Source organism: Xenopus laevis, chromosome 6L (genome assembly GCF_017654675.1).
Source record: "Xenopus laevis strain J_2021 chromosome 6L, Xenopus_laevis_v10.1, whole genome shotgun sequence".
NCBI lineage: Eukaryota > Metazoa > Chordata > Amphibia > Anura > Pipidae > Xenopus > Xenopus laevis.
Genome location: NC_054381.1, coordinates 103,443,723 through 103,461,004, shown reverse-complemented (window position 1 = coordinate 103,461,004; position 17,282 = coordinate 103,443,723). Strand labels below are relative to the sequence as shown.

The 17,282-nt window shown below is 34.7% G+C and overlaps 1 protein-coding gene across 2 annotated transcripts in view; it reads left to right on the top strand.

Annotated features, from left to right (window-relative positions):
• Window positions 1–17,282, top strand: part of atp9b.L (ATPase, class II, type 9B L homeolog) — a 153,211-nt gene that overhangs the window by 8,466 nt on the left and 127,463 nt on the right. For both annotated transcript variants that reach the window (XM_041566345.1, XM_018267840.2), the window contains exons 2-3: window positions 3,699–3,872; window positions 14,578–14,728. In XM_041566345.1, the coding sequence (XP_041422279.1) occupies window positions 3,699–3,872; window positions 14,578–14,728 (325 nt within the window). The remainder of the gene's footprint in view (window positions 1–3,698; window positions 3,873–14,577; window positions 14,729–17,282) is intronic.

The following is a 17,282-nucleotide window of genomic DNA, read 5'->3' as shown; positions in this document are numbered from 1 at the left end:
TTTTGATTTGCTGTTTCAGATACAATTTGTATTTTAGTAATTTTAGCAATAAGTAGGGCAAACTGTTTTACTGAATAAAGGATTACTACAATCCTTTACTACAATTAACAAAGGTCTTTTTCTTTGATGTCAAATAATGCTTTTAAGTGGATTCAAATCATATATTTTGTGGCAAATCATATTATGTATTAGTAGATAATGGTATCTTTTAACTTCTGACCTGAATTCGGGTTTTGATCTTCCTTCGTGACAAAGAAACTATGTTTCTGATACTTCTAAACCCACTGAATGTAGCTCTTTCAGTGCCATTTTTCCTTATAACTCCTAATGAGGGCATTTTAAAGCAATTAACATTTCTGTAATGTGCTGGAGGCTCTTGTCCTACTTGTTTAATGGAGAAAGAAAAGGAGCACCACTAAAGCAATTATTACAAAGACACCTAAAAGAACCATCAATTATATTTCTCTGTAAGAGCCCAAATCATTTTTTTTCTAATTGATGTTGTTTCTAACCTTTAGAGTTACAGAAATGCACTTTTACAAAAAATAATACCAGCTCAAATACAAATTTGGGCCATAAATGATTGTACTTCTTTCATCCCATATATATCACCTTTTTATTCAATATGTTAAAATGGTAGTTCACCTTCAAATACAGTTTTAAGTAAGTTGTGGGTATGTAACATTCTAAAAAGACAAGGTAATGTGACATTAAGGGAAAGTTTTTATCTTCTCCAAACAGCTCTTAATACACCTTTAATCCCCAAGGTCCTTTTGAGGAAATAAATAATTTAAAACGTGTAATTAAAAGCCAAGTTGATCTGTAATAATTTTAGTACCCCTTAAAAATTCTTAATCAGAATAAAAACCTGGCCAGCTGGGACCCCAAATGAATCAATACAAATTCAGAAAGATAAAATAATTGGGCACTTTAAATCACAATAATTAAAAATCCCTTGTAAACTTTCAGTAAATTGTCTCTAAATGATCCTCCTAATCTCCAATCCGGGGTTTAACCAAAGAAAGTCTTTATGTGTGAGTTACAGTTCTTCAACACCAGTCAGTAGTGTGTTTGCCAGCACTTGAAGGGTGAATTTATTTTTGAGAAAAGGAATCTTTACCTCACAAGATGCAAAAAAGTTTTTTTTGTGATTGCATATCGTGTATTGAAAGCACTCTGAGGTAAAGCATGCTGTGAATTTCCGCTAGCATTTCTTTCGTTCATTTTTAGTACTTCCATCTCCGAAAAGTTTCTTGCGTTGTACTTAATTGCTTGAAGCTTTGATTGTTTGTGAGTGACAAAGCAATTAAGTGTGTAAGACACACATTACAAAGAAAATTAGACTTTGTTGTCCTCATCACATGAAAAAATCCATTATTCATAGTCTTATTGTTTTTGAATACAGGGGTAAAATTTTACTGCACCGAAGGAAAATTACTTCTGAAATAGAATAAATTGCATTCCATTTCAAAGGCTACATTTTTGAAGTCAGTGATAATAAACATGATGATGCTGTGCATTTTTCCTTACAATAGAGTGCATCTGTACAAGTTCATATCTTCATGTTACGAAATGGGACACCAGTAATTGTTTTTTAAAGATGTACACATACTTATCTCCCACCCCCCATTTTTTCCTATGTGTGTGTGTGTATACATATATATATATATATATATATATATATATATATATATATATATATATATATTTTACGTCGCAGCAATGTAAGTTTTACTTAGTTTCATCTGTAATATAGGCTAAAATAACTTATGTACGCTAATTATTATTTTCTTCCGGGTTAAAATTATATACAGGTATGGGATCTGTTATCCGGAAACCTGTTATCCAGAAATATCCGAATTATGGAAAGCCTGATTCCCATAGACTCCATTTTATCCAAATAATCCAAATTTTAAAGACTGATTTCCTTTTTCTCTGTAATAATAAAACACTACCTTAAATTTGATCAAACTAAGATATAATTAATCCTTAATGGAAGCAAAACCAGCCTATTGGGTTTATTTAATGTTTGCATGATTTTCTAGTAGACTTAGGGGCCGATTCACTAACTTCGAGTGAAGGATTCGAAGTAAAAAAACTTCGAATTTCAAAGTTTTTTTTTGGGCTACTTCAACCATCGAATGGGCTACTTCGACCTTCGACTATGACTACGATTTCGAATCGAAGGATGCGAACTAAAAATCGTTTGACTATGCGACCATTCGATAGTCGAAGTACTGTCTCTTTAAAAAAAACTTCGACCCCCTAGTTCGCCATCTAAAAGCTACCGAAGTAACTTTTTTTGATCGAAGGAATAATCCTTCGATCGTTCGATCGTACTATCTGCGCTAAATCCTTCGACTTCGATATTCGAAGAAGGATTTCAATTCCCAGTCGAATATCGAGGGTTAATTAACCCTCGATATTCGACCCTTAGTGAATCAGCCCCTTAAAGTGTTACTGACACAAACAAAAGTCTTTTCAAAATATCAATCTACATTAAAAGTTATATATAGGTCACATTGATCGTTTTTTGCTGGTAGTTCTGCTTTTGTAAGTAATTATTACTTGAAGTTCCTAAACCTGACTGTTTTGCCAACCTGACTGTCCGTTTCAAATATGGCAGCCTCCTCATAGAGGAACATGGGGTTAAGAAAGGTAATGGAAAAGCAGTAGGCAAATACTTTTATGGCAATATTATAAAAAACATTCAAAGATAATGTTATTTTCTGGTGTCAGTATCTCTTTAAGGTATGAAGTTCCAAATTTCAGAAAGATCCATTATCCAGAAAACCATAGTTCAGAATGATCAGAATTAGTTATGTGTATCTTCACATCAACCTGGTGTACGTGTATGATGAACTCTAACTGATCCTGTGATCCCTAGGTGCATGTATCCTTATACAAGATCACCTTTTATACATTTAAGGTGGCCAGTGGCCTAAATCTTCATTCTATTGACCTCCTTTCCGCTCTGTAAAAAAAAAATGTGTTAAAATATTGACAGGCATGATCATGACCTCTTGATTAATTTGCGCAATTTCATCAACATATAGTAGGCTGGTGTGAAGCATTTGGGTTTATTAAGTAGTAATAATAGGCAGGTTTGCTGTAGTGCAGCAAAGGCTTAGCCGTATGTTTTACACATAAACCGCACTTTACACAATGACAGCAACAGTTGCTACAGGTTACAGTACTGGCTTAGATTTGGCCATTGCTAGTACAGGTATGGGGTCTGTTAACTAGAATGCTCGGGACGGATCTTTCTGTAATTTGGATCTTAGTACCTTACATCTACTAGAAGATCATTAGTTATTTCTTAGTTTGTATCAAGTACAAGATACTGTTTTATTATTACAGAGAAAAAGTATATAATTTTTTAAAAATTTGGATCATTTGGATAAAATGAAGTCTATGGGAGATGGCCTTTCCATAATTCAGTGCTTTCTGGATAACGGGTTTCCGGAAATGGGTCCCATACCTGTATATGAACTCAAATAATTCATTAAAGCCACCTTGTTATACACAAGTCATTTGTGCCCTGCAGCTCTCCCAACACACCCTGACCATTTTATTTATCCATCATTATATAACCATTATTGCATTAAATATGCCCAGTGACATTTTAGGCAAAGTGATGGAGGAGGTGCATCTTCAGAATACCAGGACTGCAGCACATAATGTATTTTTTTCTTCAGGTATCAGTTAGAAGATGAAGCATCTCCTTTAGATGAAATGCCACTTATGATGTCGGAAGAAGGTTTTGAAAATGATGAAAGTGACTACCAAACCCTGCCGAGAGCCAGAATTACTCGGAGAAAAAAAGGGTTAGAATGGTTTCTCTGTGGAGGGTGGAAGTTTCTCTGCACCAGGTATGTAAAATAGTATCAAGGGATATATGGACTTAAAGGTGGGAGTGTGGGGTATGCATGTGGCTTGTTCATTCCAGCTTTTATCAGCTTGCTTCAACGTTCTTTTAGCAGTCATAGTCAGGAGTGCAGCAAATATAAGCAGCCAGACAGGTACTGCTAGCAATTCATTTACAAATGACTTTGAAAGCATTAAAAATGTGTAATTTTTATATACAAATATGGGACCTATTATCCAGAATGCTCGGGACCTGGTGCTTTCAGGATAATGGGTGTTTCCGTAATTTGGATCTTCATACCTTAAGTCTACTAGAAAATCTTTAAAACATTAAATAAACCTGGTTTTGCTTCCAAAAAGGATTAATTATATCTTAGTTTGGATCAAGTACAAGCTACTGTTTTATTATTTATTTATTATTTTATATTATTATAGAGAAAAAGGAAATAATTTTGAAAAATTTTAGTTATTTGATTAAAATGAAGTCTATGGCAAATAACCTTTCTGTAATTCGGAACTTCCTGGATAACGGGTTTCCGGATAACGGATCCCATACCTGTATTGAAAAGCTGCTTGGAAGGCCATTTCCTTTCATTAAGTAAAACACATTTTTTGGGTGTAAGACCCCTTGAAAAAACTTGTGTTCCATTTCTTTATGGCCCTCAGATTCTCTCAGTTTTTCTTAAAAATGCAATTCTTAGCAAATATTGATGCACAGATTTGGTTAAATCCTCAATGTTAAGCTGACACGAAAGATAAATTTTTTAGTTGGCTAATGAATTTTTTTAAATATTTGCTCACATTTGAAGTTCAGATTCAGTTCTGCAGTATTTGGTTATATCCTATAAACTACTTGGTGCACCCCCAAAGCAAAAAAGCATCATCATTGAATTGGAGTGGCTCATTAATGGTTATTCTGTTTTATTATTAGCTTATGTATTAAGCAGCAAAATGTCTATTATGTACTCCTTAGCTCCTAAAGACTCTTCAGAACTGTCACAAAACACCACATTTTAACCCACAATGCAGAATTTCCCCCAGAATTCCAGTGTCCTGTGCAATCATCTGTTAAATAGCATTTGTTGCAATATGCATGCAAATTAAAGGGGACCCGTCACCCAAAAAAATTATTAAAAATCCTATTTTGTCACATTAGTCAAGCAAAATGAACTTAAATTACACTATATAAATTATCTGAATCTTGTTTCCTTCAGTCTGGGAATTCAAAATGATAGCAAACAGGCAGCAGCCATTTTGTGCACACTGTTAAGGCAAGCCTTGCATCATCTCAGAATCTTGTTTGTGCACCAGAAAGGGGGACCAGATGTCCATCCCCATGCCCTGGCTACACAATTAAATGGTAAAGAGAACGGGGGGATGTGTGGAGAGCAGTGACATCTAGGAAGTGCTGAATGGAAAGTGAAAGTAATTGTCTGTCCCGCCTAAGGCATAGAGGAGGGGCAGACAATATTTGATTGACAGCTGAGATTTTTAAATGAGTTTACAACAGCTATGAATGCTTTCATAAAAAATAGAAATTGTATTTCATGTTTAATTTGAAAAGGACTTTTATTATACAGATTTTTGTGTCTGGGTGACAGTTACACTTTAACAACCATTTTGGCATATTTTGTGCAAGCTGTGGTGCATTTTTTTTTCATTTCCGCATTTGTTTGCATGTCTAAATGAGCCCTTATTTTTATTATTTATGAGTTATAAGCATCTATGCGTTAAAAAACGCCTCTTTGTTGAGTGCCATATAGAGTGCCATATACAGCAGTGTGGCTTGGTGGGTTTTACTGTATAAGGAGCCCTGTTTTCTGTTACAGCAATCTCCACGGCACAGTACTTTTGCATTGCTCTAGAAAGATATTGTGGATTAGCTATTTAATCCCCCACCTCTTTTTAGCTAAGTGACAGTCTAAACTTTTAAACTATGTTTGTTTGGCTGCCTCTTGTTATATAATAGCCACAATTTCCTTTTTAAAGGGGTGGTTTACCTTTAAGTTAACTTTCAATATGTAATTGAATGGCCTATTCTATGCAACTTTTCAAATGGACTTGTTTTTTTTTTTTGTTTTTTTATAGTTTTTGAACTATTTGCTTTATACTTTTGACTCTTTCCAGCTTCCAAATGGAGGTCACTGGCCCCATCTAAAAAACAAAATCTCTGTAAGGCTACACAATTTTTGTTGTTACTTTTTATGTCATCTTTCTATTCACAGGCCTCTCCTATTCATATTCCAGTCTCTTATTTAAATCAATGCATGGTTGGTAGTGTCATTTGGTCCCTAGCAATCAGATTGCTGAAATTGCAAACTGGAGAGCTACTCCATATAAAGCTAAATAGTTCAACAACCGTAACTAATAAAATATAAAAAACAATTGCAAACTGTTTTATAATATCACTGTCATACTAATAGTTCATTTAAAGGTGAACAACCCTTTAAGAAATGGTTAGATGTGGGAGTAACGCAGCCTTTTAGAGAGATTCCATCTGTATTCACAGATTAAGAAGACAAATATGTTGTTTTGTTTGGCCCAGCACTGTACAGTGCATTTTTATTATTTATTCCATTCCTCTGAAAATGTAACGCATTGTTTTTTCAGTGTGGAGCAAATATTTCAGGCTTACATTTCAGTGTTTAAAAAAAAATTAATGTTATATTATACAATATTCTAAAAAGTATGCAGGCGCTTACCTTTTCAGCATCTCATTCCTAATCCAAGGTATGGTTGCCCTGCCCATTTATGTCACCAGTTTAACCCCTTTGCATCATAACCATGCCGCCTATTTGGCACAATCTGCCCCCTTTTACACCACAACCCACCTCCTTATCTCCACCATGGTAAATCATTGCTAATCCAAGGGTTTTATATGAAGTTGATACTCCCTTTGATGCCATAAATAGCCTTGACTCTTCTGGAAAGGCTTCCATTAGATGTTGGTGGGATTTGCTTCTATTAAAGGGATACTGTCATGGGAAACATGTTTTTTCAAAACACATCAGTTAATAGTGCTGCTCCAGCAGAATTCTGCACTGAAATCCATTTTTCAAAAGAGCAAACATTTTTTTTTTTATATTAAATTTTGAAATGTGACATGGGGCTAGACATATTGCCAGTTTTCCAGCTGCCCCAGTCATGTGACTTGTGCTCTGATAAACTTCAGTCACTCTTTACTGCTGTACTGCAAGTTGGAGTGATATCCAAATTATCTCACAGTGTTACTTAAGGTTCAGGTCAGGCTTCTGTGCAAGCCTATCAAGTTCTTTCACTACCATCTAAGCAAACTTAATTCTGTATAAACGTTGCTTTGTGCATATGGACATTATTGTGCCGAAACTGGGAAAGGTTAATGACAGTTTAAAACTCATTCGTGGGTGCTCCAATTTACGACGTTATTTCAGAAGGGGTGTCTAGAAAGTTTTGGTCATATATCGTACCCATATTCTTTTGACTATATAGTGTATGTTACATTTAGACAGCTGTGTTTTTTATATGTATATACAGAATATATACAAACATATTTTTTCTGCATCAGTGTTTGCATTTGATGATTTTTGTGCAACTTGCATTGTGTTACCTAATTGACTATTATATGTTAAAAATTAAACTATTTTCTCCACTTTGTATTGTGTATGTACCATGCACTTGCCAATAAAACAAAATTCCAGCATTTCCTATTTGTTCAGATATTTAGTTTTAGAGGCAAATTGCTTTTTTTTTTTTCTTTTTTTTTTCCAAACATTGCAATTCCATTCAAGCCTGTGAAATTATAATGCACACAAATCAATACTTGGGACTACTTTGGTTGGATTGATTTCTTTCTCATGAGATTTACATTCCACTTGTTATCAAAAACACATTGTCCCCTTGAAAATGGTTCCTTTGAATGGCATTTCCATATGAAGTGAAAGGGATATCAAATGCTCGGATTAATCTCAGTGCTGAGATGCCCTGTACACTTTCAATTAATCTGCAACACATTTGTTATGCAGAAGCATGGGAAAATGCTGATCTTTTAAGAATGACATGGGTACACTGTTGCTTTTGGCATGATTACTAATGCTACCTGTAGAGTACGATAATTATTGTACGGTTTTGTAGAAAAAATTCTTCTGCTCCAAATTTTAATAAGAAAGTGTGACCCTGAGTAGAAAAGCTCTGCATTTCTGTATATATTTCTGTTTGGATAAGAAATCAGCAAAGCCTTATACACCCTGAAATATGGTATAGACTAAAAGTTTAGAACAAGTTGAGCACTGTGACAAGTCTTATGCTTTACTTTAATATTATGACAATATATTGATTTAGCTATTTTGTTTTATCCTACTGTAGAACACAGTGGTAAAAACGCCCCTAATTAACTGACTTATAATTTGCAACTAAGGGTTCATTTCTAGTTAACTGACTTGTACATTGTAATAAAGGGTTGATTTCTTTGGAATGATGTTTATGCCTCTGAAAATTTTAAATGTCAAAGAATTTTAAGTATATGTGGGGCAAATGTAAAACTGCACATTGCATGGCACATAGTGCTGATATTAAAATTACTGCCTGTTTTTTTCTGTATTTGTTACTTCTGAAAAATAGCTTTAGCCAACCTTCTGACAAGATTGCCTCAAAAGAAATTGTAATGCCTCTTTAAGGAGAACGCAGCCCCCTCCCAAACCACAGCCCCCTAGACTGTCCTCCATCGGCTCTCCTCCCTGATCCCTCCATGCATAGTCTATTACACTCAAAAGTTATGAACCTGCCATAAAAATGCAGAGTGGCGCAGGAGAGTTCACAAGTACCATCTTCTGCCTCTTTGGTTCCTCATTTTTGACACTTAGGGGCAGATTTACTAAGGTTTGAATAGTGAATTAAAATTTTTGAATTTTTTTTTGGTCAGAACTCACAAATTCGAATTTAAAACCACCAACCTGAATTTGAATGTGAGATTTATCAAACCTCTACCCTGGAAACAGTTCTAATTTGACTATTCTCCACCTAAAACCTGCCCAGTTTATGTAGAAGTCAATGACAGAGGTCCCTTGAACTATTTGAAAATGTTAATAGTTGTGATGAGCCAAATTTTTGGCAAGATTTGCCAATGGGAGAACAAATAAAAAAAATTGTCAAAAAAGCTAAAAAGTTTTTTTTTTCCGGAGGAAAACTCTATTTGCATCCGATTTCAGTTTTCGGGTTGCGACTAGTCAATTGAATTTTAGACCTTCAAATTTTTTAAAAAAAAATAACATACCATTTGAATTGTGAATAAAAATTCAAATTTAATAGAGTTGAAAAAAATTCACATTACACTAAAATTCAACCTTTAATAAATAACCCCTTAAGCTTTCAGAAGCATGTGCAGTGAAGCTGATTTCAGACTAGCACTAACTGCACACGCTGTAGGTTCCATGTTGTTGAACCAACATAAAAAGATATGAAGGGATATAAGATGGCACCTGTGAACCTTCTACTGTGCACTTTTATGGCAGGTTCCCAAGTAGGGACAGTATTGAGTGTAATACACTGTGGGGGGGGGGGCAATAGAGGCCAGTTAAGGTGGGCCGGAGTTTGGAGGGGGGCAGGCAGTTAAAGGAAAACTATACCCCTCAAACAATGATAAAGAAATATTGCATAAAACATCTCAAACAAATAGAAAATTGCCATTTTAAAAAACAAGGGCCACCCCCTTGGATCGTATGATTCACAGTGCACATAAACATACCAAACAAATTATACCTGTTAGGTCACATGAGCCAATTAGACAGAGTTCTGTCTTTTCAGACCATCATGAAATGGTGGCTCAAGGCAAGAGATGTAAAAGGGCAATATTTACTTAAATATTTATTCCAGTTTGATAAGATTCTTTAATATGCCACTTAATTTGATATAAACTGTTTCTCAAGTATTCATTTTGGGGTATAATTTTCCTTTAAGTTCTCCTTGAAGTCTTCCAGATGAGATTTTGTGATCTGAAAAGGGCAGTTTGTATAAGTAACCTTATTATAATCTGAGGGGGAGCAATCCAAATTCTGGATGGAAAGGGGGGACTTGAATCCAAAATATTTGAGAAACCACTTTTCTACTGAAAGACATGTAAGCAAAATGAATATGTTATCTTCTCAAATACTTAATAGTAAAGTGTCTTTTCCAATGAAAATATGTTTAGGGGATTTAGGGGCATTTAGAAATAAAAAGCATTTTTTTTAATTTTATTATTGTAAGTCCCTGTTTTTAATCTCAGATCTCCAGATGTTGCTGGACTAGCACTCCCAGAATCCTCCAACATATCCTCATATTATCCAAGGTTAAATAATCATGTACTAACTCCACTTATAAGGAAACAGTAATAATAATTACAGAATTAATGCAAATTCACCATCTGTAAATGTAACACCGCTTAGTTTCAAGGGGATATTTGTTCCACTTACATTTGGAGTCCTGTCTCTGATTTTTCCCTTAAACTGTTTCTCAAAGTACTGTAGGGCATGCATAGGTACTTAGCTGTTTTATAATTATTAATCAGTTTCAATACCATATTAGTAAGTTACTAAAGGGTGGGAGAAAAGTCACATACCAACCTATGAAGGGATTTCCATGACATTGCTATTCTCACATTAGACAGACTGTTCCTTGGTGATATTTATGTTATTTTTATAATTAGATGGAGATTGTATATTGCTATATCCTCAAACTAAATGCTAATATTAAGAATATATTAAATAATTTTACCATTGGCTGTGCAATATTTGTAGAAATATAATAACTCAGATTTTTGACGTGACTTTGTTACCATGTAAAAAAAAAACAAAAAAAAAAACTTGAACAAATGTTTCGATTGTCCCTTTTAAAGACATTGTATGAAAAAAGAAAAAGTTGTTTTTCTTCCAGGGAAGACAGGCCAACTGTTAAATTCTCTGTAAAACCCAGTGTTCTGGCATCTTGTATGGAAATACAATACAAGAAATGAGGTTTGATAAAGCATGTGATAACAAACATCTTCAAATATATCTAAAAGGCAAACTAAGAATGACTTCTTTTGACCAGTGTGCTGTAAAATAAAAACATGCCACCCATTAAGAACAGAGAAAAAGAAGATTGCACCACAAACCTAACAAGAAGGGTTTACAGTAAAAGCTGTAAAATGTGGAATTTATTACCATTAGTGACCTGTCTCATGTCATGAGTAGAAGCAAATTATAGGCAATTACAGACTGCTTTCTATAATACAAGTCTTGCAACTATACATGCATTGCACATTCCCAGTTTAAGAGGATTTATCATAGTGTCAGAGTATTGCAGTGTTATAGAAATTTCAACAATTGTAGAAAGTTATATCTCATTTCTATAAACATCTCTCTATAAAGGTTCAGTGAAATTGTGGTCAGCCAACAAACAATGGGTTAATTGAACGTACATGTGTGAGGAGACACTCTGTCCCTTGCATTTTATAGATGGTTTTACAGTTTGAAGGATGAAGCCATCCCCCCTTGGTTCTCCACTGTCATCTAATATTAGGTGCTATTAGAAATCTGACATGGAGCCTGTACTCTCCCAGATATAATTCTTCTTTGCATTGTGAGTTGAAGTATTATGTATATACTGGAAGTCCTCTAGAGTGATTTATATACAGTCAAATGTTCCTGTAAGAGCCTTTGTAGCCTACCTAGTGATTTGGCTAAAATAAGCAAAATGTTTCCAAAACAGTAAAAAAATAAAATTGCACTTGTTTAAAGTGGTGGTTCAACTTTGTTAACTTTTAGTATGTTATTCGAAGCACTTTTTCAATTGGCCTTCATTTTTTCTTTTTTTTTTTTTCCAGCTTTCAAATGGAAGTCACTGACCCCATTTAAAAATAAATGCTCTGTAAGACTACTATATTATTATTGCTGCTTTTTATTACTCACCTTTCTGTCCAGGCCCTCTCCTATTTATATTCCAGTCTCTTATTCAAATCAATGCATTGTTGCTAGGGTAATTTGGACCCTAGAAACTAATAAAAAATGAAAACCAATTGCAAATTGTCTTGGAATATTACTCTCTATATCATACTAACAGTTAATTTAAAAGCAAAACAACCACTTTAATTTGTGTGTTTTGTCTTCTGGCCATTTTATTCAAAACTTTGGGGGTTATTTATTAAACCTCGAATTTTTCTGGTCGTTTTTTTTTTTTGGGACAAAATTCTAATTTTTAAAAGAAAAAAAAAACCTTGCATTTTTCAAGATTTATTATACCACGATGCTGCAAAAAGCCTAAATCATCCATTTCAGACCTGTCGAGGTCATTTATAAGTCAGTGGGAGAGGTAATTATCCCAAATTTAAGTTATTGTGGTCTTCTTTGGGTTTAGCCTGAAAATCTGACTTTTTATGGATTTTTCGGGCAAAAAATAAGAAAAAATCGAGCTTTTAAGGAGAAAAGCCCAAAACAATTGTACGATTTTGGTTGTTGCTAAATTTTACGAGTTTGCTCCGGATCCGATTAAATGCAGTTAATTTATTAATAAATAGGGCAAAATCGGGCATTGGAGTCTGTTCGAGCTTTGTTATTGAGATTAAGAAATCAATTCGAATTTTAGAAAATAAACCCGTGAATCTAGGTTACTAAAACAAGTAACAGGACAATATGCTAACCATAAAACTAAATAAATTATATTAATATTCTAGTAGAAAATTATGTATTTAGCTGCTTCTGCTCATGGCTAGTAAATGTCCACTCAACCTTCATTTTTTACTTTTCAAGTTTAATATATGCACGGCCATGGTGCAATTATTGGATCATGAACGGCATGCTTTCAACCCATTCTGTCAGTCCTGCTGGGCTGAAACGTGTCATGATTGCATTTTAATTTAATGTTAAATCAAATATTTTCTGCTTGTAATTTTACTTAGGCGGAAGTTACTTTCTATATAGGGTGTCTAAATAGAAAAATATTTTTTCCCACAAAATCTTTAAAGCCTTCAGCCCTCCACCGGATTCTTGCTGTAAAAAACCTTTTAACTTAGTTAAAAGGAAGTACAGGTAGATCTTTCTGATCAGACTAGCACATGACCATCAGTCCATGCACATGTGCCAGTCGTGCCTAGGGCAATAGTTGACACATGGGACTCAATTATCAATGTAAAAAGGGCAATATTTATTTAAATATATATTCCAGTTTAGTGAGATTCTTTAATATGCCACTTCATTTGATATAAACTATTTGTTGCTCAAGTTTTCATTTGGGGGTATAGTTTTCCTTTAAGCAATATAAGTAAGTCAAAGATGAAACACTGGATAGTGATATCTTAATTATTCATGTTGTTGCTTTTGTGGAAAGAGAAATAAAATGTAACACCTTTGGCAATGCATCTCAACTATGCCCCTAGATGGTACTTTGTCTACATTGTTAGATGGCCGAAGAAAGAATTCAATCTGGTGCCTCAAATAAAATATCATGCAATAAAAGTAACAAACACTGGTCATCTCATCCTTTTGCTCCTAGGAAGAAAAGATTTAGGATGCAGATATTTGTACGGTTTGAGAAGACGCCAATAAGTACATATGAGGAAAAAATACTGCTCCATCGGAGTATTCATTATTGACTTTTACATGTCAATAATTAACAGCTCATCAGTGCATTTCTGCAAATATGGCTTATGTTCCTAAACAAGAAAGTATCCTCAGATAATTGGAACCTATTGAACCCTGTTCATCTTGTGCTGCCTATAGATTTTTTTTAATAAGCACAAGAGCTGCAGCCTCACGAAATGAGTGCCTTTTTTATTCCTTTGTTTGCCAGAAATATATTCTAGAACTGCATTGTACTAATATAAAAGACATAGTAGAAATTAGAGAACAATAGCCCAGCAGCTAAACGGTCTCTTAACTTGGTTTTAAAAGGAGCACAAAAATGTGCACTGTAATCATCACTTAAATTGTTTTTTTTTTTAAATAAGGGTTTTCAGTATAGTTTCATGCTTGGTTATTGCTGTGTGTTTGTGCATGCTTGGTGCTTTAATGTAAAGCCTGGCAGAGATAAATGTATGAACCATTGCGAAAGTCTGAAAGTTATAACTGACACATCTTTGGTAAATATTATTATGCTACTGCAGACTGTAATAATGATGGATGGGACAGCACAGGCCCAATATATCTCATTAATGTAAACTCCGTCCCTATGATGATGCTCTCCTGAGGCTGCAAGGGTTGAGAGGATTAGGAACCACTTAGAATTTGGTCAGGGCAACTGCTGCAAGATCTGCTATTGAACATTCTATTGAATACTGCTTTTCCCTGGTGATTTTATTTAAAATTCACATAATAATAATAATTTGTATAGATCCTTAATGGGGTGTGTCTGTTAAAGTGACACTAAACCCAAATGTAAAGCTGTCCCGCTGCACCCTTAGCTCTCAGCTTGAACTGGAAAAGTTAGGTTGAAGCTACAGTGTTCTTATGACTAAACAGCATGTTAGGTTTGGAATGATGGCCTAGAAAAATATAAACAAAGACTTCTCAAGTGTCATCAAATCAATAAAACAGTGAATGAAAAATTTATATTTCTCTTATTTCATAACAAATCGTATGGTTTTTCAGAACTTTTTTTTTTTAAATGTTGTAATAAATACAATACTTAAGCTGTTCCCTTTTATATTTTTCTTGAAAAGCGTTTCTTCTCTGAGTAAATGTTGATTCTGTTGTGCAAACTTTTTAACCTTCTTAACATTTCTAGCTGCTGTGAGTGGCTAATAAATGTGTGCAGAAGAAAAAAGCAGCTGAAAGCTCGCACTGTATGGCTCGGATGTCCAGAGAAATGTGAAGAAAAATACCCTAGGAATGCAATAAAAAATCAGAAGTACAACATCTTTACATTCATACCTGGGGTAAGGAACATTTCTTTTTTAGATTGTACCAGTATTGGATTTATAATCCAGAAACCCATTAACTATCCACAGAGTCCTATTTGAGTAAACATTTCTTTTTTTACAGGTTTAATTTTTTTCTCTGTAATGTAAATTATTACCTATTACTATCATTACTACAGGATCTGCTATCCAGAATGCTTAGTACCTAGGGTTTTCTGGATAACGGTTCTTTCCGTAGTTTGGATCTTCATACCTTAAAGAGATACTGAAACCAGAAATCAAACTCTTGTTTACATCGATTATAATATTTCCATAAAGTATTTGCACAATGCTTTTACGTTACCCGTCTAATGCCCCATGTTCCTGTATGAGGGGGCTGCCATATTTATGCAGCAGGAGTCCGTTAGCATTAGAATCTCTAACTGACAGGCAGAGATGGGACAGTCAGGTTGGCAAAACAGTCAGGTTTAGGAACTTCAACTAACAATAACTTACAAAAACAAGCATCTTGGCAAAAACAGATCAACTGATCTATAGGTAACTTTTAATGTACATTCATATTTTAAAAAGTCATTTTTGTAGTTTCAGTATCACTTTAAATCATGTAAACATTAAAAAACCCAGTGGACTGTTTTGCTTCCATTAAGTATTAATTATATCTTAGTTTGGATCAAGTACTGTTTTACTATTACAGAGAAAAAGGCAATAATTTTTTGAAAAATTGGATAATTTGGATATGGGAGGTGACTTTTCCGTAATTTGGAGCTTTCTGGATAACTGGAATTCTAGCTGAATCTCTTTGTTCTGCATTAAAGCATGTGAATAAAGAGACTTGTGCTAGTGATAAAAAAGTTTCCAGATATTGGTTACAGCACTTAAGGTTTTACTTTGGGACAGTGCTCCATTTAAGAAAAGATGCACCAGCTCGAGGAGAAGACTTAGTACTTGGACTCATGGTGGGAGTGTCCATCGTGCTTTCCTTGCCCTTTTAATTAAATTTTTTTTACTTACTGCCTCTTTGCTGAAAAATTAACAAATCGTTCAGTTTCCTGTAACCTGCTGACTGTATATATATTAAGGGGGCATAAGTCATAAGTTTGGGCTGCTTTCCCTTTAATGTGTGTATCATCATCACAAGCAACAGAACTGCCATAATTCTCTTATAAGAAGCAAGGAGGGAGCTGGTCACTATACACAAATTGTGTATAATGACCCTTTAAGTAATTAAATTTTATAGAAATTAATTGTGACTGTAATCATTATCAACAACCAGATGGTTTAGAAAAGGGAGTAATAAATATGTAGAAAAATGGAAATCTATATTTAAAAAGAGTGGAAAGATTGTCTCCAGGGCAAGTAACACAATTAAAATATTCATCAGTGCAATTTAGTACTGTTCTCTTCTAACAGAAGCCCTACCCAAAGTACCAGTATTACTAAATAGAAGAAATAGAAATTGTTCATTTACTGTGCCAATCAGCACAACTGAACCCTATGGGAGCATAAATTGGATATAACATGCGTAGAATGAGCCAAAAGAGAATCACAGTTCTGTTTTGAAGTGCTCATTTTGGCTTCTCCCACTGTTACATCATCAGGTTTTTGTACCCTGGTCTTATGGTGTTGTTTTCACGTACTTCTCTTATTTACCTGACACACACACACACACACCCACCAACACGTGATAATGAATATACCTGGCCAGGGCAGGCACAAGGTTAATACTCATTCATACAGTAGGTCAATATTGCAGCCTAGTTTTGTTATTTTAAACAAGTGGAACAACAGTGATTCTTTGCACCCAAAAGTATTTAGGAGAAATGTTTTAGACTGGCTTTTGAAGAACTTTGCATTACATAATCTCACATTGTTTCCCAGGATATGGTGATTAACTATGTACTGTGTCAGGAATTCACATTAAAGGGGTTGTTCATCTTTTCTAACACTTTTTTTCAGTTCAGTTGGTTCCCCAGAAGACTATTTTCAGTTTCTGTGTGACCAGTTTTTTAATATTCATGTTTTTGACCATCTTATAGCTTTCTAAAGCAGCTCGTGGGGAGGGGGGGGGTCGCTGACTCTGTAAACTGTTTTAATGGTACATTAGTTTGATACATTATTTTGATACATTTCTTATCTTTGGCCATGCAGAATCCCTGAGTTTCAGGGTATGGGCTAATTAGGCCGCACTCTGGTGGGAGGTAACAGTGGGTTTTTTTTTTTTCCTAAATAATTGTCCCCCGCCTTTGCTAGGCCACCCACACAAGTAGGTAGCTCCCCATACGAGCTGCCATGTTGGGACACGCGCATGCACATAATGAGCGTTAATGCTCATTAAGTGCATGCGCGTGACGTCAGAAGCTCATTATGTGCATATGCTATGTACGACATGTCTGCTCGCACTGGGAGCTCTCTCCCGATGAGAATGTCCTAGTGCTGGTGGGGGGCAATTTTTTTTTTTAAAAAAAACCTACTGTTACCTCCAACCGGAGTGCAAACTCTTTTAGCCCGCACCTTTGGTTGGGGATAATATTTTTGCCAACAGGTGCCCTTTAAAGACAGTTGATATAATACA